Raw genomic sequence first — 23,360 nt, 5'->3', positions numbered from 1 at the left:
AAAATGGGGTTACCCTGTGGGATTTATTAACCCCATATTTGAGTAAGTTATTAATAAATGAAATAATGGGACATTTTATACCCTGATTGGCAATGGTAATTTTTGGTCAGTCAATATTCGATAGACTAATTCCATTGTGAGTTACAATAAAGCATTAATACTTACATATAACTTGGACTTTACTGATATTAAATCAGTCAATACTAATAACTGGAACATCCTTATGAATAACAGGCAATAGTTCTAAGTGTTAGGTGATAAACCTAATTTTGTTTACAGAAAAGACAGCTGGTTTAAAACTATGTTAGAGAGGGTTAGAACTACTCATGTAAGTGGAGGAAAGAAAAAATGTGGGCATTACAGACAATGCTGTTACATCTTGGAATGTCATAGTTTTTACATTCAAGGGTATGGTGAGATTAAATTAAATTACAAGTTTCAATGCTTGAGCACAGTTCATAGGTTCATAGGTTCATACTAGACTATCTGCCCTAGGGCATTTATAAGCCTAGCCAGAGTGTGTTTGGCTTTCGCCACCCATTTTAAATTAATTTTGCTATGCCCTTTTTTGAGGTTAGTATACTGTGCCTCTGTCTAACAGTGACACAGAAGTAATACCCGGGGTAAACCTACGATCTCCCATCCACTCATCAAGATTCCTCTTGAAGAGAGTCAATGAGGACTTGCCTAACCTGGACTGGGATTTTATTCCAGAGTGAAGGGAGCCTCTGGGTTATGAATCTGTCCCTCCAGCATGTCCTATTTATTTCAGTGCTGAGGTTCAAGTCTCTCGAGTGTGTAGCTCGATGGGATTTGGATTTTCTGAGGTGCAGCATGTCCATTAATTCCGGGTTGGACATGGCTTTATACGTCAGGCACAGATCGCCTCTGAGCAGGCAGTATGCCACTGAGTAGAGCTGGAGTTTCTTTAACCGGGCAGCATATGGCATCTGTTTGAGCCCTATGATCCTCTTGGTGAGGTACTTTTGGGGTCTTTCCAGTTGCTGTAGGTGTCTGGTAAGGTACATCCCAAAAGGGCATTGTACTCAATTATGGGCCTGATGAGGGATGAGTAAAGAGGCACGATGACCTCTGATCTAGATGTGAATCCCTTCATGATTAGGTGGGCTATATAAAATGTTTTTCTAACCACTTTGGCCACGTGGTTGTCAAATGAGAGATTGCTATCAACTTGGGTCCCCAGGTCCCTAATTACTTCTTCTGTACTTAATGGATTACCACCTATGTGATAATTTGTGGGCACTTTGTTTTTGCCAAAGGGGATGACTATACACTTTTTGGCATTTAGCTTGAGGCCATGGCTCTGGCACCAGTTGTCTGTTTCTATGAGGCCCTTTTGGAGGATGCTTGTGTCGGCTGGAGAGTCGATTATGGCGCCCAGTTTGCAGTCATCTGCGAACTTAGTCAGCCACAGTCCTTCCGTGTTGGCCTGTACCTCTAAGAAATATATACTGAACAAGAGAGGTCCCAGGACTGAGCCTTGTGGGACACCACTTGTAACTAGTTTGGAGTATGACATGGCTCCAGCAATTCTAACCATGTGAGTTCTGTCCTTGAGCCAGTTTGCAACCCATCTAGTGACATAGGGGTTTATATTTAAGCTGGTGAGCTTATCTATAATGCCCGAGTGGGGTATTGTATCGAAGGCTTTTGCGAGGTCCAGGTAGGCTGTGTGGACCACCTTCCTCTCATCAATGGCCTTGGTGACTGTTTCAAAGAAATCAACCAGGTTTAAGAGGCAGGATCTGCCCTTAACAAAGCCGAACTGGGTAGGATCCAGTGTCTGTAGGTCCCCAATATCTTTATTTATGAGGTCCATGATGATCCTTTCCATAGCTTTGCAGACCAAGCTAGTCAGGCTTATGGGGCGATAGTTTCCAGGATCCGTTGAGGCACCACCTTTGTGGAGAGGGACCACTGTTGCTGTACGCCACTCTTTGGGTACATATCCTGTAGTAAGGCTGAGATTGAACAGTAGTTTTATGTTTGGGTTTAGCTCTTCTTGGAGTTCATGTAGGATTCAGCCCGGGACACCATCTGGTCCCATTGATGCTGTGTTTTTTGCTTTGGAGAGGGCAGTTCTTACCTGAGCATCTGAGATGTCAGGGCAGCACTCTGCTGGGATAAATATTTGCCCTTTGGTGGGGAGGAAGTTTGCGCTGAACCTGTCAGCTAGGATGTTGGCAATGTCTGTGGGTTCAGTGTATTTTTTGTCATTTTGGACTAATTCTGAGCATATCTGGGAATTCCCACCCAGGTTCCTAACATAACTAAAGAAAGCCTTGTGATTATCCTTAGTGTCCTGTGCAATTTTTCTCGAAGCTGGCCTTAGACGATTTTATGAGTGCCCGTAGTTTTTTGCTAATACTGATCAGAGATGCCTTCCCTTTTTGGGATTTTGCTCTATCATGTAGTAGCTTCCTCCTTCTATTGTATAGTTTGTTTATGGCTGGGGTCCACCAGACAGGACGTCTGCCTTTGGAGGATTGGGTCTTGGTTTTATTTGGGACTGCATGATCCATGCATTCCTGAAGGTGTTCATAGAATGCATTTATAAAGGATTCTGCCGTCTGGGCCATATTTTCCACAGGCCCGGGGGCTTTGAAGGATTCCACCTTGGTTTTGAGGAGTGTGAAATTTGCTTTAGAGAAGTTTTTCACTGTGGTTTTCAGGGCAGGGGGTGGAGTCGGGATGTGAATATCCAGTGAGATTAGTTTATGGTCTGATCTTACCAGTGAGGGATACACTTCTGGTATGGAGCATAGAGTCCCCATGTTGGTGATGATCAGGTCCAGTATGTTTTCCCCTCTTGTGGGAGTGGTAACAAGTTGTTCCATAGCATTTGAGTTTATAAATTCTAGGAACCTTTGGGCTAGGGTGTTGGAGCTAGAGTAATGCTCCCAGTCTATGGTTGGGTAGTTGAAGTCACCCAATATAATGGTGTTTGGAGAGACCTTCATATTTTCCAGTGTTCTCAGTTGTGGTATATGTGGCTCAATGTCAGGAATGCCCCAGTTTCTACAATGGCACGATGGAAAAATCTTTAAAAAGGAGGATTTTGCAACACAACTATGACATCAAATGAAAGAATGAATGCAATGCCTTATACAAGCACTACAAGAGCACCTCCTCACATAGTTTCAAATTTTATGCTATAGACAGTGTTTTAGTAATATGAGGGGTGGTCCTTCTGGTGACTTACTTGAGCAAAAGGAGCTCATGTTGCAACTTAGAACCAATTCCACCAATGACTGGGGTTTGAATGATATGTTATCTATTAGTAGTATTCCTTGTTTAAAAACATCCTTATTCCTGTATCATGCTTAGATTATCTGTTGGATGTTTTTTGCTTTTTAAGCTTTATTTTTCTAAGGACTCAACTAAAAACATTGCAAGCAATTAGTGTTGTGCTGATTCTTTGTATATTTATTGTTTTAATATTGGAATTTTAACAGTAAGCATTTTATATTTATAAAATATTTAATTTTTTAAGTGAGTTAAACCTGTTATATCAGCTATTTATCTAGTTTTTTAATAACATTCTACTTTAATTTGATATAACAATTAATGTTTTAATTACTATAATTCTGTTTTAACCAATCATTACAGTTGCTTGTGGAAAAGGGTGAGACATTCTTTAGTATAATAATGTATCTGTGTATGTCTCAATTCATTCTAATGAAGTCCAAGTACCAGGACAAAACTGCTAACGTGTATTAATAAGTGTGTTTGTCTCCAGTTCACTCTCACTTCTTTTCTTTTTAGTTAAAAGTTTATTTTGTTTGCCTGTTTTTCATTCTGTAGAGTAGTAGGGATACACTAGGGTGCACATAGAGTTATACTATACAGATAATAGGGAAGCGCTAGAGCACAGAGTTATACTATAGAGGTAGTAAGGATGTACTAGGGCAGATAATTATACTATAGAGGTAGTAGGAATGTACTATGGCACAGACTTATACTATAGAGGTAGTAGGGATGTACTAGAGCACAGAGTTATAGTAGAGATGTTGAAGGGATGTACTCGGGCAATGAGTTATACTACAGAGGTAGTAGGGATGTATTATGGCAGAGGGTTATACTGCAGAGGTAGTAGGAATGTACTAGGGCAATGAGTTATACTACAGAGGTAGTAGGGATGTATTATGACAGAGGGTTATACTGCAGAGGTAGTAGGAATGTACTAGGGCAATGAGTTATACTACAGAGGTAGTGGGGATGTATTATGTCTGAGGGTTATACTGCAGAGGTAGTAGGAATGTACTAGGGCAATGAGTTATACTACAGAGGTAGTGGGGATGTATTATGTCAGAGGGTTATACTGCAGAGGTAGTAGGAATGTACTAGGGCAATGAGTTATACTACAGAGGTAGTGGGGATGTATTATGGCAGAGGGTTATACTGCAGAGGTAGTAGGAATGTACTAGGGCAATGAGTTATACTACAGAGGTAGTGGGGATGTATTATGTCAGAGGGTTATACTGCAGAGGTAGTAGGAATGTACTAGGGCATTGAGTTATACTACAGAGATAATGGGAATGTACTACATTACAGAGTTATACTATAGAGATAGTAGAGATTTACTAGGGCAGACAGTTTTTTGGTAGAGGTAGTAGGGATGTACAAGGGCACAGAATTATACTACAGAGGTAGTAGGAATGTACTAGGGCATAGACTTATACTATAGAGGCTGTAGAGAGTTATTAGGGCACAGAGTTACACTTTGGAGGGAGTAGGGATGTACTAGGGCACAGAGTTATACCACAGATGTAGTAAGGATGTACTAGGACAGAGGGTTGCACTACAAAGGTAGCAGGGTTGTACTATGGCAAAGTGTTATGCTATAGAGGTAGTTGTCATACATAAGGGCATTGAATTATACTATAGAGATAATTGCGATGTGCTAGACCTATAGTTATACTATAGAGGTACTAAGGATGTATAAGGGCCCAGAATTATACTATAGCAGTAGTAGAGATGTATTAGAGCACAGAATTATACTACAGAGGTAGTAGAGATGTACTAGGGCACAGAATTATACTATAGCAGCAGTAGGATGTACTAGAGCACGGAGTTATACTACAGATATAGTAGGGAAGTACTAGAGCATACTAGAGCAAAGGGTTATACTACAGAGGAAGTAGGGATATATTAGGGCAAAATGGTATGATATAGTGGTAGTGGGGATGTACCAGGACACAGAGTTATAGTATAGAGGTAGTAGGGATATACTAAGGCACAGAATTGCACTACAGAAGTGGTAGGGATTCTCGAGGGCACATAATTATACTTTAGAGGTAGTAGGGATGTACTATGGCAAAGTGTTATGTATAGAGATAGTAGGAATGTACTAGGGTGTTGAGTTACATTGTAGAGATAATAGGGATGTGCTAGACACAAAGTTCTACTATAGAGATAGTAAGGATTTACTAAGGCGCAGAATTATACTATGGGGAAGTAGGAATGTACTAGGGCACAGAGTTATACTACAGAGGTTACAGGGATTTACTAGGGCATAGAGTTATAGGAAAGTGTTATGCTTTAAAGGTAATATGAATATATTAGGGCATTGAGTTATACTATAGAGATAATAATGATTTGCTAGAGACAAAGTTATACTGTAGATGTAGCAAGGATTTACTAGGGCACAGAACTGTACCACAGAGATAGCAGGAATTTACCAGGGCACAGAGTTATACTACAGAGAATGTAGGGATGTATTAGTGCACAGTTATACCTTAGATGTAGTAGGGTTGTACTAGGGGTCAGAGTTAAGTTATAATGGTAACAAAGGTGTATTAGGGCACAGAGATTTACTTTAGTTGTAGTAGGGATGTAGTAGGGCACAAGGTTCTACTACAGAGGTAGTAGGGATGTACTAGGGAACAGAGTTGTACTGCAGAAGCAATAGGGATGTAATAGGGCATGGTGTTTTACTCTAGAGGTTGTAGAGATGTACTAGAGCACAGTGTTATACCACAGATGTAGAAGGGATGTACTAGGGCAAAGGGTTATGCTACAGAGGTAGTAGGGATGTACTAAGACACTGAGATATACCACAGGGGTAGCAGGGATGTATTAGGGTAGGAAGTTATACTTCAGAGGTAGTAGAGATGTACTAGGGCACTGAGTTATACTGCAGAGGTAACGGGGATATACTAATGAACAGAGTTATATCATAGAGGTAGTACAGATGTACTAGACATAGCATAGAGTTATAGTACAGAGGTAATAAGGATTTACTAGGCCACGTAGTTAACTATAGAGGTAAAAGGGATGTAATAGGGCAGAGAATTGTACTATAGAGGTTGTAGGAATGTACTAGTTCACAGAGTTATACTACAGAGGTTGTAGGGATGCATTAGGACACAAAGTTATACTTTAGAGTTAGTTGGGATGCACTAGAGTACAGAGTTAGAATAGGGATGTCATAGATAAAGAGTGTGTGCCCTAGGATATGCTAGGCCACAAAAATATACTACAGAGGTAGTAGGGAAGTACTAGGCCAAAGTGTTATACTATAGCAGTGGAAGGGCTGTACTAGGGCACAGAATTGTGCTATAGAGGTAGTAAGGATGTACTGGGGCACAGTGTTATAATACAGAGGTAGTAGGGATATACTGGGGAACAGAGTTATGCTACAGCAGTTTTAGGGATGTACTAGGCACATAGTTATACTACAGACATAAAAAGGAGTTATATTGTCAAGGTAGCAGAAATAAATTGGAGCACAGAGGTATGCTATTTAGGTAGTAGAGATGTAATGGGCACAGAGTTATACTACAGTGGTTGTAGGGATGTACTAGTGCACAGAAATGTACTGTGGAGGTAGTAGGGATGTATATACCTCTCAGCTTCTTAGTACAAGAAATCTGGACAAAGTCTAAAATTATTGTGGGACAGATTTTAAACATTCCTCTTATAAACTTAGAAAGTTTCTGGAATAACAGAATTTGTGTTAGCATGCATTTTCTAAAGTATAGGAAGCCTGAAACTCAAATGTCTACCATTATTTAATGACTTCAATTTGCAATGATTTGCCAGAAAATCAAAATTTCTATGGGAAATAGACCAAAAATATAACACAAAAATCTGGGCATTCTGAAAAAAAATTGACAGTTGAGAGGTATGAGGATGTATCAGGCATACACTTATACTGTATAGATAATAGTGATGTATAAGGCCATGGAGGTATACTGCAGAGATAATAGGGATATACTAGGGCACAGATTTGTACTATAGAGGTAGATGGGATGTAGTGGGGCACAGTGTTATAATACAGAGGTAGTAGGAATATATTGGGGAACAGAGTTATGCTACAGCAGTTTTAGGGATGACTAGGCACATAGTTATACTACAGACATAAAAAGGAGTTATACTCTGTGTTTTGCAGAAATAAATTAGAGCACAGAGGTATGCTATTTAGGTAGTAGAGATGTACTGGGCACAGAGCTGTACTACAGTCATTTGTAGGGATGTACAAGTGCACAGAAATATACTGTGGAGGTAGTAGGGATGTATATACCTCTCAGCCTCTTAGTACAAGAAAGCCAGATAAAGTCTAAAATTATTGTGGTACAGATTGTAAATATTCCTCTTATAAACATAGAAAGTTTCTAGAATAACAGAATTTGTGTTAGCATGCATTTTCTGAAGGATAGGAAGCCTGAAACTCAAATATCTACCATTATTTAATGACTTCAATTTGCAATGCTTTGCCAGAAAAATCAACATTTGTATGAGGAACAGACCGAAATATGACAAAATCTGGGCATTATGAAAAAATCCTGACAGTTGAGAGACATGGAGATGTATTAGGCATAGGGTTTACTATACTAAAACAAAGAGTGAGAAGGTCACACTGAAAAAAACAATGCGTAAAAACTAAATGAAAACTCCAGCCAAGCTAGAACTTCCACTGATTGACCTCTCAAACCTCTTGTGTCAGAGGCACATAGGCTATATGCAAATGAACATTACTATATAGATAATAGTAATGTACTAGGAGATGGAGTTATACTGTTGAGATAATAGGGGTATACTAGGACACAGGGTTAAACTATAGAGGTAGTAATGATGTACCAGGGCACAGAATTATACTATAGCAGTAGTAGGGATGTGCTAGAGTACAGAGTTATACTATAGAGGTAGTAGGGATGTACTAGGGCATGAACTTATACTATAACAGTAATAGGGATGTACTAGAGCTCAGAGTTATACAATAGCAATAACAGGGATGTATTGGAGCACAGAGTTGTACTACAGAGGTAGTAGAAATGTACTAGAGCACTGAGATATACTATAGAGGTAGTAGGGATGCATTAGGGCAGACAGTTATACTGCAGAGGTAGTAGGGGTGTAGTAGGACACTGAGTTATACTACACAGGTACCGTATTTCCCTAAAAATAAGACCGGGTCTTATACTTTTCCCCTGCCGAAATACGCATTAGAGCTTATTATCAGGGGATGTCTTATTTACCCCCCCCTACAACAACCTACATTTATTCATTTATTCATGTACAAAAATTGACATTTATTCATGTACAAAAATCGACATTTATTCATGTACACAAATCGACATTTATTTATGTACACAGATTGACATTTATTTGGTACTTTTCCATTATTGGGCAACAGTTCTAGGTAACGCGTTAATAGCTGTGTGAGAATTCTACATAAACAGTGCAACAAACATTTCAACTTCAGAATATCTACACCTTGGCTTTCACAGTGCAATATTTCATGCTTAACAGAAAGTGCAGAAAAATCTCAATACATGTGTATTGGAGGAGGGGAATAAAACAGGTGAATAACTGCCAGTTTTTGAGTGGTGATGCTTTCTTTATTCCTTATCCAAACTGTAAGAGAAGAATGATGGAAAGTCATAATAATGAAGTCTGGGAGCTAGTAGCCTTACTTTGTAATTACCCCTTGATAATGAAATGTTACCTTAATACAATAAAGTAAAAAAAACTGACAAGAGCTTGCTGGCAGCTGAAAGCAGAAGCAATCCATTCTGTTGCCCCGATAACGGAAAATTTATTCAAATACAGTCATGCCATTTTCTTCCGGAACATTGTCATAAGTCTCCAACCCCTGAATTCTGACCTGAATTTCTTGCAACTCCAATTCCTGTAGAACCATTGGCCTCAATTTGTCATGGCTAGCAATATAGCTCTCCTTAAATGAGCACTGCTTGTCCGTGTAGCCTGCTTGTAGTGCATTGGCAACACAGCTGTGAGTGATTTTATCCCATGAATTCTTCACCAAAGTCACGACCTCTTGTAGACTATGCTTCACAAAGTCTCCGCTCTGATTTCTCTCCATTCTATTTTCAATGTAGTCATTGAGTTCCATGCACAAATGGTCCTTGAATGGCTTGTTTATTGCAATATCAAGAGTCTGGAGAGAGGCAGTCATTTCTGTGGGAAACATTATTTGATCTATTCTTCTCTGTACAAGGAAGTTCTTCATGTCTTTAGCGAGGTGAGTGCTGGCTGAATCCCAGACTAGCAGACCTCTTTCACCACCTTGCAAAACAAGTGGCAGCATTACATCGATCCACTTCCTTATAACAGCTTGTGTGCTCCCGGCTTTTTCGGTTTCAAGAATGTAAATGCCTGAAACACGTTCAGTCTTATCTTTCTTGCTCTTACAAATGATTAGAGGTGGGGTTTTCTTTCCATCTAGATGAATTGCCAAAATACAGGTAACACGTGCACTTTCATAACCAGTGGAGGGAATGTAGATTGACGAGGCACCCCTCTGATCAATTGTTGTTTGAGATCCTTGGCCCATAAACACTGCAGTTTTATCCATAGCAATCATGTTGGAGAGTTGGTATTTAGAAAGGTCGAAGCCATCAACAAAGGACTTGAATGCAAGTGCACATTTAGTAACTTTAGTATCTTCCAGCTTGAACAATCTTGTCGATCTTCTTAGAGACAGTTCATATCACTGAAGGAAGCCATACAGCCAGTGTTGTAAAGCTTTGAGTTCTTCTGGGGATATTTCTAACTGTGGTGCCATTGCAAGGGCAAATGCTTGAATATTACCCCTGCACACAACCAAAGCCTTTGCTCTCCTGTTAGCAGTCCATTCACAGATGATGTCTCCCAGCTCAGGAAATAATGGCTGCCAACCTGATCCACACTTGCACTTCTTAGCATTTCCCTCGTCCGCCTGTTGACTGAGGTTATCATACGCTGCTCACCATTTTCAGACCATTCGTAGATCCAACCTCTCTTTGCAAAAAGCCATCAGATTCTTTCCCCGGGAGTCCTCCATGATTCCTTTCTTGTACTCAATGGAATAGCTCTTTTTTTTCCCACTCATCTTGTCTGGGGGGGGGGTTAATTGAAGACTTACGAGACAGGAGTGGCAACACAAAATGGTGACAGTTAAGAAGATACAACCACACCCATTCATTATCAAGTGCACACATTTTACGTGCGTTGTCTGTACTTTGACCAATCAAAGTACACTTGCCAGTGTTTATGGGCCAAGGATCACAACTGTCAAGTGTGAGTGAGGATTAGGGTTACAGTAAGAATTGTTGAGGACTCCCACGGAAAGAATCTTATGACTTTCTGCAAAGAGAAGAAGTTGGGTGTCCGAATGGTCTGAAAATGGCAAGCAGAGTATGATAGCCTCAGTCAACAGGTGTCAATAATATTATTATTTTATAATTCAACACTTCCCTCGTGTGTTGTTGACAATCTTATCTGGGGCTTATTTTTGGGGTAGGGCCTATATCATGACCACCCTGGGAAACCATGCTAGGACTTATTCTTTGGTTAGGTCTTATTTACGGAGAAATACGGTAGTAGGGATGTACTTGGGCATAGAGTTATACTGCAGAAGTAATAGGGATTTACAAGGGCACAGAGATGTACTACAGAGGTAGTATGGATGCACTAAGGCACAGAATTATGACACAGAGGTAGTAGAATGTACTAGGGCACAGGGTTATACTATAGAGATGGTAGGGCTGTACTAGGGCATAGAGTTGTACTACAGAGGTAATAGAGATATACTGGGGCTCAGTGTTATACTACAGAGGTAGTAGGGATGCACTAGGGAGCAGAGTTATGCTATAGAAATAATAGGAACATACTAGGTCAGAGAGTTGCACTATAGAGGTAATAGGGATGTATTATTGCTCAGAGTTATATTATGAAGGCAGCAAGAATGTACTAAACAGCAGAGTTTTACTATAGAGGTGTATGGAGGTACTAGGGAACAGATTTATAATATAATGGTAATAAATATGTATTAGAGCACAGATTTATACTCTAGAGGTAGCAGGGATGAATTAGAGTGCAGAGGTATGCTATATAGATAGTAGGGATGTACTGAGCATGGAGTTATACTATAGTGGCTGTAAGGTTGTACTAAGTATACTATAGAGGTACTAGTGATGTTCATACCTCCCAACCTCTTTTGGACAAGAAATCTCGAGAAAAGCTAATTGTTTCTGGGGGGGGGGGTAAAAGCCCCAAAATAGGGACAGATTGTAAATATTGCTCCTATAAACTTAGAAAGTTTCCAGAGTAACAGAATTTGTATTAGCATGCATTATCTTAAGGACAGAAAGTCTGAAACTCAAATCTCTACCATTAGTTAGTGACTTCAATCCACAATGATTTACCAGAAAATCAAACATTATTTGAGGAACAGACCAAAAATATGAGGCAAAAATCTGGACAGTTGAGAGGTGTGGGCATATAATAGGCACAAAGTTATATTATGTAGATAACAGGGATGTGCTAGACCATAGAGTTATACTATAGAAGTAGTAGGGTTTTACTAGGGCATATAGTTATACTATAGACCCTATAGGGATGTACTAGGGACAGAGTTATACCATGAAGATAGTAAGGATGTACTAGGGTAAATAATTAAATTATAGCAGTACTAGGGATGTAGTAGAAGAGAGAACTATACTTCAGAGGTAGTAGGGATGCACTTGGGCACAGAATTATACTATAGCAGTAGTAGGGATGTACTAGAGGTCAGACGTATACTACACAGGTAGTAGGGATGCATTAGGGGACAGAGTTATACTTTAGAGTCATTTGGGATGTACTGGGGCAAAGAGTTATACTACAGACCTAGTAGGGATGTATTAAGACAAACAGTTATACTACAGACTTAGTAAAGATGTACTGGGACAAAGTGTTTTGCTATAGTGGTAGTAGAAATGTACTAGGGCGTAGAGTTATACTTCAGGGATAATAGGAATGTACTAGTTCACAGAGTTATACTACAGTTAGTAGGGATTTATTAGGGCACAGAGTTATACTATAGAGGTTGTAGGAATGTACTAAGTCACAGAGTTATACTACAGTGGTACTAGGGATGTGCTAGAGCACAGAGTTATACTACAGATGTAGAAGGGGTGTACTAGTGCACTGAGTTATACTACAGAGATAGTAGCGCTGTACTAGAGCACAGAGTTATACTGCAGAGGTAGTAGAGATGTAGTAGGGCACTGAGTTATATTACAGACGTAGTAGGGATATACTGGGCATGGAGTTATACTATAGTGGCAGGAAGGTTGTACTAGGGCACCGAAGTATATTATAGAGGTAGTAGGGATGTTCATACCTCCCAACCTTTTAGCACAACAAATCTGGAGAAAGGCTAAAATTTTTTGGGGGGCAAATTAAAAGCCCAAACATAGGGACCGATTTTATATAATGCTCGTATAAACTTAGAGAGTTTCTAAAATAAAATAATTTGTGTTAGCATGCATTTTCTGAAAGACAGGAAGTCTGAAACTCAACTATCTACCATTATTTAATTATTTTAATCCTCAGTAATTTGCCAGAAAATCAAAACTTGTTTGAAGAACAGACCAAAAATATGAGGCAAAAATCTGGACTGTTGAGAGGTATGGGCATTTATTAGGCACAGAGTTATACTATATAGATAATAGATATGTATTATGCCATAGATTTATACTACAGAGGTAGTAGGGATGTATTAGGTTATAGAGTTATACTACAGAGATAACAGGGATGTACTAGGGCACAGAGTTATACTATAGAGGTAGTAAGGATGTACTAGGGCATAGAATTATACTACAGCAGCAGTATGGATGTACTAGAGGACATAGTTACACTGCAGAGGTAGAAAGGGATGTACTAGGGCACAGAATTATACTATCGCAGTAGTAGGGATGTATTATTGCTCAGAGTTATATTATGAAGGCAGCAAGAATGTACTAAGCAGTATAGTTTTACTATAGAGGTGTATGGAGGTACTAGGGAACAGATTTATAATATAATGGTAATAAATATGTATTAGAGCACAGATTTATACTCTAGAGGTAGCAGGGATGAATTAGAGTGCAGAGGTATGCTATATAGATAGTAGGGATGTACTGAGCATGGAGTTATACTATAGTGGCTGTAAGGTTGTACTAAGTATACTATAGAGGTACTAGTGATGTTCATACCTCCCAACCTCTTTTGGACAAGAAATCTCGAGAAAAGCTAATTGTTTCTGGGGGGGGGGGGGGGGGTAAAAGCCCAAAAATAGGGACAGATTGTAAATATTGCTCCTATAAACTTAGAAAGTTTCCAGAGTAACAGAATTTGTATTAGCATGCATTATCTTAAGGACAGAAAGTCTGAAACTCAAATCTCTACCATTAGTTAGTGACTTCAATCCACAATGATTTACCAGAAAATCAAACATTATTTGAGGAACAGACCAAAAATATGAGGCAAAAATCTGGACAGTTGAGAGGTGTGGGCATATAATAGGCACAAAGTTATATTATGTAGATAACAGGGATGTGCTAAACCATAGAGTTTGTACTATAGAGGTAGTAGGGTTTTACTAGGGCATATAGTTATATTATAGACCCTATAGGGATGTACTAGGGACAGAGTTATACCATGAAGGTAGTAAGGATGTACTAGGGCAAATAATTAAATTATAGCAGTACTAGGGATGTAGTAGAAGAGAGAACTATACTTCAGAGGTAGTAGGGATGCATGTGGGCACAGAATTATACTATAGCAGTAGTAGGGATGTACTAGAGGTCAGACGTATACTACACAGGTAGTAGGGATGCATTAGGGGACAGAGTTATACTTTAGAGTCATTTGGGAGGTACTGGGGCAAAGAGTTATACTACAGATATAGTAGGGATGTATTAAGACAAACAGTTATACTACAGACTTAGTAAAGATGTACTGGGACAAAGTGTTTTGCTATAGTGGTAGTAAAAATGTACTAGGGCATAGAGTTATACTTCAGGGATAATAGGAATGTACTAGTTCACAGAGTTATACTACAGTTAGTAGGGATTTATTAGGGCACAGAGTTATACTATAGAGGTTGTAGGAATGTACTAAGTCACAGAGTTATACTACAGTGGTACTAGGGATGTACTAGAGCACAGAGTTATACTACAGATGTAGAAGGGATGTACTACTGCACTGAGTTATACTACAGAGATAGTAGCGGTGTACTAGGGCACAGAATTATACTGCAGAGGTAGTAGAGATGTAGTAGAGCACTGAGTTATATTACAGAAGTAGAAGCATGGAGTTATACTATAGTGGCTGGAAGGCTGTACTAGGGCACCAAAGTATATTATAGAGGTAGTAGGGATGTTCATACCTCCCAACCTTTTAGCACAACAAATCTGGAGAAAGGCTAAATTTTTTTGGGGGGCAAATTAAAAGCCCAAACATAGGGACCGATTTTATATAATGCTTGTATAAACTTAGAAAGTTTCTAGAATAAAAGAATTTGTGTTAGCATGCATTTTCTGAAAGACAGGAAGTCTGAAACTCAAATATCTACCATTATTTAATTATTTTAATCCTCAGTAATTTGCCAGAAAATCAAAAATTGTTTGAGGAACAGACCAAAAATATGAGGCAAAAATCTGGACTGTTGAGAGGTATGGGCATTTATTAGGCACAGAGTTATACTATATAGATAATAGATATGTATTATGCCATAGATTTATACTGCAGAGGTTGTAGGAATGTATTAGGTTATAGAGTTATACTACAGAGATAACAGGGATGTACTAGGGCACAGAATTATACTATAGAGGTAGTAAGGATGTACTAGGGCATAAAATTATACTACAGCAGCAGTAAGGATGTACTAGAGGACATAGTTATACTGCAGAGGTAGAAAGGGATGTACTAGGGCACAAAATTATACTATCACAGTAGTAGGGATGTACTAGAGCTCAGAGTTATACTACAGAGGTAACAGAGAAACATTAGGGCACAAAGACATACTTTAGAGGTAGTTGTGAGGTACTGGGGCACAGAGTTGCACTATAGATGTAGTAGGGATGTACTAAGGCAAATTGTTATGCTATAGAGGTAGTAGGGATGTACTAAGGTGTAGCATTATACTATAGAGATAATAGGGATTTGCAAAGGCAGAGAGTAATAATATAGAGGTAGTAATGATGTACAAGGACACAGAATTATACTATAGAGATCGTAGGAATGTACTAGGGCATATAGTTATACTACACAGTATTGATTTATTAGGGCACAGTGTTAAAACTATAGAGGTAGTAGGGATGTACTAGTACACTGGATTGTACCATGGAGGTTGTAGGGATGTACTAGGGAGCAGAGTTATACTATATAGGCATTAGGGATGTAATAGGGCACAATGTTATACTACAGAGGTAGTAGGGATGTACAAGGGTACTGAGATATACTGCAGTGGTAGTAGGGATATATAAGGGTAGAGAGTTACACTGCAGTGATAGTAGGGATGTACTAGGACACTGAGTTATACTAGAGAGGTATTAGGGATGTATTAGGGCACAGAGTTATACTACAGAGGTAGTAGGGATGCGCTAGGGCACAGAGTTGTACTATAGAGACAATAGGGATGTACAGCAGTGAAAATTACTTAGGACTTTAATAACTACTCTGAACAGGTGTTGTTTAGTAAAAGAATAAGAAACAAAAACACTTCTACATTGGTGTCATAACTGCAGTGGACAGGTATACTGTAAAATTCCATTTTTTGACAGTATAACAGTGAAAATGTGTTGTGGAATGGTGTAATAATAACAATGAGAAGGTATGCTGTAGTACTAAGCAAAAACACTTGATCTAATGACAAGAGTGAGCAGGTTCACCATAGTATTACAATAAAAATACTTATGTAATGGCATAATAACATTAGTAAGAAACTATACTGTAGTACAGTGGTTAAAGGTCACCTGACTGCAGTCACACAGATTGACTTCCCAAGTATCACTATACACCAGTTGAAAGACTACACACGTATTTAAAGTCTTGGTAACATAATCAACAGAAATGAACCTCACACACTGAAGATCATCCACATCATATGACCACATAGATTACCTGATACAATCCAAAAAAAAAACTATTGTAAAACCTTCCACGCTCACATCCCAAGCAGAATTATATATAATACCTGTATTATAATGGCTGCTACTCACTTTAAGTGTATTTATCCAGAAACATAAAAGTAAGTGACAATAATGAGGGACAATAGCATATTTAAGACCCGGTGCCCTGCTGCTAAGGAGATTCATGAACTTTGGGTTTGAAGAGGATCCTGGAAAGACTATAGAGGGAGTTAGTGGTAAGCACTAGGTAGCCTATCTACCACAAGAGGAGTGGTTTCTGGCTCTGAAATTGTAGTTTATTGGCCTTTTGGGCAGTTTTTCTATCCCTTTCAACTTTCTGGTTTAAAAGCCTGTGTTTGTGCACTGTACAGTGCCACTAAGCTAGGGTAAACTATTACCGGTGCCAGAATGTCTGCTCTTCAATTTTTTCTCTTAGCTCTTGCGAGTTCTCTTTGCTCTTATAGGTTCATAGATTAGTGCTAAGCTAACTGCCCTTGCAAGCCATTTTAAGCCTAGCCAATTATCCCTTGTGAGACTCAAACCCTGCACCTTGTGTTTGTAAGGCAAACACCTTAACCATTAGGCCACCCTCCCAACTTTAATTAGCTTATTTGCCTAGCGCTTCATCAGTCTTTTTGTAGCATTTATTGTAACACATATAAGTGCTATCAGCACTAGACGTCCTATAAGGAAACAGCTCCAGTACTTAGTAATGATGACCATCCCTCCTGACATGTCTAAAGATCAGTTACCTGTGCTTTCTCCTATTAACCTGGTGAACTTGGGCATTCTGAGACAGTGCAGCAACTGCCTCATGTACACAGACAACCTCCTCCTCTTATCTCCCAACACTCAGACTTGTAAGAGATGAACTTATATCTCCAAATTGGAAGACATGCACTCTCCAGCCAGGACTGGAATAGCTGGTCAAGAGGGGAAGGTCAACACATGCACCACACCACATGGAACATACAGCCCTCCAGAACGGTCACCACCACAGCTATCAAATAAAAACACAAACCACACACCCACCTTCACGGAGGATCTCAATAGAAATCTACCCAAATAGCAGAGACCTCTAAGGCAGAAACGCACTTGACCACCACAGCACAGCACAAACCACAAGACACATAGCTCACCTACACAGTGTGCCCCTCAGCCTAAGGCCCTAAGACAAAACAGCTTGCCCAATACACTAATCATATGTGACTCGATAATATGAGGCACACTGATGTCCTACTCACTAGGTTGAATAAGGAGAAGATAACAGTCGGCTGTCTGTCAGGTGCCAGAATCCAACACATAACACACACATACAGGTCACTCCAGAACAAGTACAAGTATGACTCTGTCATTGTCCATATGGGTGTGAATGACCTGAGACACACCTCCCTGGACTACATGAAAAGAGACATGGTGGAGCTTTCAGATTATGTGGCCCAGGCAGGTATGACCCTAGCCCTGAGCAGCATCATACCATCGCCCAGAATGATGCTGCAGTACAAGCAGAAAATTATTGACTTCAACAATTGGCTAACTTTCTGGTGTCATTCTAAGGGGATCCAATATCTGTCTGCTTGGGATGACATGATTGAAAGACGTTGATGCTTTGCCAGAGATTGTCTGCATATGTCACCCCTGGGTTTCTGGGTACTGGCTAAGGTTGTTGCCACCCCTATAATGCCTTTTTAGGCAGTATTCTAAAGACCAAATTACCACCATAATAACTATAAATAAATGCAATCCGAGGTTATGCTGTTCAACGCTAAAAGTCTAAATCTCAAGATGCACTCGCTCAAAGCACTCCTCAAAATGGAGAACATTGACATTTGTGCTGTAATGGAGACCTGGTGTAAAGTAGCAGAAAGCACCCCTGTGGTACCAGGCTATAACTCATTCCACACCTTTCTGCCCCAGAACATGGACTAAAGCACCAAAGGTGGTGGTGTCTCCATATTCATAAAGGATATGCACACCTCCAGACCAGTAGCCCAGCATCACACATCTGAGATACTTCAGGCACAACTAACATTGGGTAAGACAGTGATTCAGGTTGTAGCCTGCTACAGGTCCCCAACCATATCCAAAGACTCTCCTCTACGTTCCTAAGCACCTGGAAACTATTAGGGTCCAATCCAACACTCTCATACTAGATCACTTCAACTACCCCTTAACCAATTGGGAAAACTACTCATGCACCAATACACTGGCCCAATGTTTCCTCATCATTTCCAATGCCCTGGCCCAGCTCATTCTTACCCCCACTAGAGGAAGCAACATCCTTGACCTGGTGATTACTAACATGGGCAACTGTTGCTCTACACCAATTATCAATTGTTCCCTGGTTAGATCCGACCACAAACTAATCATCATGGAAATCCACATCTTGACCACACCCCCCACAAAGGTAACCACCATAAAAAACTTCTCCAAAGGTGACTTTGGAATCCTCAGAACAGTGGTGGCAAACTTCACGGCACCCATGCCAATGGAAAATAGATGCATAACTGCCGAATCATACACCAATGCAGTGTATGAACACGTACATAAATGCATGGAACTAGCCATACCCAACAGAACCAAGATGCTCTCCTCCAGAAAAAGGAAGCCAATCTGGTGGTCCCCTGCCATTAATAAATTCTACAACAGAAGGAAGAAACTGTTGCAGAAAAAGGTGAAGTCCCAAGACTGGAAAAACTCCCTTATTAGCCTCAACAAAAAGTTGAGATCACTCATCAAAACCTCTAAAGCCAGCTGTGAAGGCAGAATTGCTGCAGACAATAAAAACAAGCACAACACCTTCTGTAGTTATAGAAAGAATCTCCATAACAATACCCAGATTTGCTCTGAGTTACTGCACAATGGGCCGTCAGATTCAGTGCCAACTTTACCCCCCCCCAAAGGACCAATCAAAATACCAGAAGAATGCCAGGAACCCAGCATTACTTCTGTGTTATTCTTGGTGGAAATTCAACCACTGACATCATGCTCTGACACATGATCCCAGCCTCTGAAAAGTGATGTAGAGGCTAAGCCTTGTCATTCTTCTTTTTCCCCACGCCTTTACCAACAGATACCCAACATAGTCTCTACATGGCTTGTGGTGACAAATGTCATTACAGCTATATCCATGATCTGTTTTTTCTTCTGTTAGTAAATAAAGTTATATAATTTAAAAATCTAACAAAGCATGTAGGCAATAGAAATGCAACTTACCAAATCATATTTTGCATCCATCAATTGTTCCTTTAAGTCTTGCATGTCTCCCATATGAGGTCCCTGCTCTCTGTTCAGTGACCTGTCCTCATTTGGAAGGGTCTTAATTTGTTTCTCTTCTTGCACCTGATATGATGTAACAACTTCTGAAGATGTGGACCTTGTCAGAGAAGTGAGAAGTTCTTGTGCTGGGGCTGTGGGCATAATAGAAACAGTTAATTAATTAGATGATTACATGAAAAGGAAACTTTCTAAGAACCTGGTCTTTAAAATGTATTCATATTGAAACAATATGGAGTTTGACAGTCAGCAGAGATTTCTATCATGTCATGCATGGAATTTTAGCTTGTTACGCAGTGTTGTAATTTTGAATTTTTTAGGCTGCACAGCATTATGATAAATTAAAAGATGCTTTGTAATTAACTTAAAGAGATATTATAGACTTGTTTTAACAGCTTGCATACTATAGATTTGCATAAAGTAACATGTAAACTGAATGCAGCAATGAATCAGTATTTGAGATGGATAAAAAGAAATACTACTTGGGTCCTCAAGTGTTTATGTATTGTGATTAACATAGTTTTCAGTACAAGGGGAGGACAAAAGCTGCCAAATTTCTTATGTTTTGCTGAGCAGAGAAGGCAGAGTTCATAGGTTCACAGATTAGTACTAGGCTAACTGCCCCTGTGGGTCATTTTAAGTCAAGTCAATTACCCCACATAAGAATCAAATGCTGCATCTTATGCTGCATCTTATGTGTATTAGGTAAACACCTTAACCATTATGCCAACCTCCCAACCCCTCTGTGATCTATGGTCTCCTATCTTGAGGATACTGCTCACCACAGTAGGTGTCCAAGGCAATTGGTCTATACAACTCTTCCCCCTATGGGCACCAACTAGAATCTGTGCTGCTGCCCGCAGCTCTATTTATTGGAGAGTTTGAGATGGAAACACTCAGCATGTTTCTCAGAGGTGGAAGGAACCCCAAAGATACACAGGGAGAATATACAAGCTCCCAACAGACATTTGCCAGAGGTCACGCTGGAACCTTGTACCTTGTGCATTGGAGACAATGACCTTAACCATTATGCAGACTGGTCTCATCATGAATGAACATGAATGGGAATGCAATGTGAAAATGGTATTTCTTACTTTTTATTGAGTACTTTGATGAAGATGGCAAAGCAAAATTATTGTGCACAGCAAAGACAGCAATTGTAATGGTGTTCTCAAGTGAAAAGGTACAAAAGCTGGTATTTTAAGTTAGCTTTTAAATGTCTACTTACTTACCACTTCTTTTTTAAACTATACACCATACCTTCTGATCGGTACTATGAAATGCTCTACATTGCCCAGCTTGCAGCCCGCCTCTCCTTTAAGCATACAGCCATGTCCCCTAAGTAGACATTTGCTACTTGGTACTAGAGTGAGATCATCATGCAACATCTTTGTACACTAAAACCCATACTGTAAACTCAGGAAAGGAGCCACATGAAAGGCTGCCTACACAGTCACAGCCTGTCAATGAGCTGTCCTTTGCATTATGGGTGTTGGTGCAAAGAAATTTTAATTGATGCCCCTCAATGTGGCACCATGCAACAGATGTCTACCTCAGGGACAATGACATGGCTGAACAGCTGGTTGTTTCAGTACTAGGATAGCGGAAACCATTTTTTATCCTTTTGGCAAGTAGAGAGTGGAGGCCAATTCCCTCCATCCTAAGATTAAGAAACATATTTTGGAAGAATGGATGGTTCATTTTTCATCATCTTTTCTCTATCATTTGGACTGTCCAACATGCTGACATTTGTTTTAATTTTCTTCTTATATTTACCATCATTATATGCTAACAATGAAACGACCCTCCTGGAAGCCATTACTTGGGATATAATTATCTTCTGGCTCTAGAGTTATTGGGGTAAGTAGGTGCTGTTACAGCCTTATAGCTATTATCTCTCACAGATAATGACAGATTCATTCCTCAGCAGTTGCAGATGTGAAAAAGAAAGAGCTAGATTTTTGATTCATAAAATTATCTCAACAGACTTAAGACTGATATAAATTGAGAACTATTACCTGATTGCAGCAAAGAAAATATAAGCTATGCTTATGTTTTCTACCATTAATAGAATTTATATATATATTTCAGGGGATGATATGGTAAGCTATTGCCTTTCTTCAAGGTATTTGATATTGCAATTCTCATCTCTCTGAATGTTTGGTTGCTTAACTCAGCCTGAGACCTGTTCCTTACTTATTTAGTCCATATTCTTTTAAGTACTGAGGTATCACCCACAGAATGGTATTTATGTACATTGTGCCCCATGGAGTAGTGCTGGAACTCTGTAGACTGTCATAGCAAAACCCTGTTTACTTCGTAAAGATTGCTATATAATGGGTTAAAACCTAGAATTTAGTCTTACCCAACTATACCCATAGTGCTTCATGTACAGAGCACCCATGCAAATGGCATCTTCCCAAGATCATATGTGTTGCAAAGATACTACAACTGTGTACAGGCTGACCACTGATGCATAAGTCATTTGACTAGGACTATCTATTTACAGTTAACTATCTATTTACAGCTGGTGAAGTGCATCTGAATATATATATCTATATATATTTGGATCCCTTATAATCAAAGCTCATTTTCTCGAGACAAAAATCATGAAACCTTGAATACTCGAACAGTGAATTTTACATACATTATACATTATAGTAATAATCGCCACAATAAGTGAGGCAGGATTTGCCTATGACTAGCCCAATTTGCCCAGATGGTTAGAGTCTGACTAGGTAAGCTTCACAAGGAGTGAGTAAAGCTTATATCAATGACACAGCAGTGAATAATAGTATCACAGACTGCAGTCATTCAAAAATGTCATCGCTTATTAAAATGAATCTGTTTTTAGTGACACTTTTTTGGATAGTGGAATATTTCTCTACACATACTCTGCATCATGTAGTAATACAGTGAATGACTTTGTAGTACTGTGCTATAAAACATAAGTGCTTATCCATTCTGCATTTGTTTGTATTTTATGAACAGTTTTTATTTTTCTGGTGCAGTTTTTTTTTTCTTCCCTTTTCTGAGGTATATTTTAATAGATTTCCAACCAGAAAGTTCAAAGAAATGTGTGCTGATTCTCCTGAATGAATCAATTTATGGTTGTAACCGTAGTTTACTATCACTGCAAAAAACAAACAAACTGTATTTACTGTGACAAATTGACACACAAATCTTCTTCCGGCTTTTCCCGGTTAGAGGTTGCCACAGTGGATCATCTGTCCACTCATGGTTGGCAGTGGAGTTTTACGGTGTTGAGTTGCCAGCCCAGTGCCCAATGTTCCACAGAAGGCACACACACACACACACACACACACACACACACACACACACACACACACACACACACACACACACACACACACCTAGGGCCAGTTTAGAGTGTCCAATCCACCTACTGCATGTCTTTGGGATGTGGAAGGAAACCGGAGCACACCCACACGACCACAGGGACGACATACAGACTCCACACAGAAGGCGCCCCAGCTGAGAATCGAACCGGAGAACCTCTTGCTATGAGGTGGCAACACTAACCGCTGCACCACCGTGGCCGCCCATACAAATGGACGCACGAATACTACATTATATTAGATGTGGATTACCATGCAGTAATGTATACAGTTACAAACTTAAATAATATAAATACTGATCAAATTGCTGTTAAATCTAAAT

General features: G+C 39.5%; 1 protein-coding gene across 2 annotated transcripts in view; it reads right to left on the bottom strand.

Annotated features, from left to right (window-relative positions):
• LRRC36 (leucine rich repeat containing 36) overlaps positions 1 to 23,360 on the bottom strand; it is a 495,785-nt gene that overhangs the window by 163,858 nt on the left and 308,567 nt on the right. For both annotated transcript variants that reach the window (XM_044081383.1, XM_044081385.1), the window contains one exon: positions 19,620 to 19,813. In XM_044081383.1, the coding sequence (XP_043937318.1) occupies positions 19,620 to 19,813 (194 nt within the window). The remainder of the gene's footprint in view (positions 1 to 19,619; positions 19,814 to 23,360) is intronic.

This window comes from Protopterus annectens, chromosome 8.part0, assembly GCF_019279795.1.
Source record: "Protopterus annectens isolate FY-2018-M chromosome 8.part0, PAN1.0, whole genome shotgun sequence".
In the NCBI taxonomy this organism is placed as follows: domain Eukaryota; kingdom Metazoa; phylum Chordata; order Ceratodontiformes; family Protopteridae; genus Protopterus; species Protopterus annectens.
This window is presented reverse-complemented; position numbering and strand designations above follow the sequence as displayed.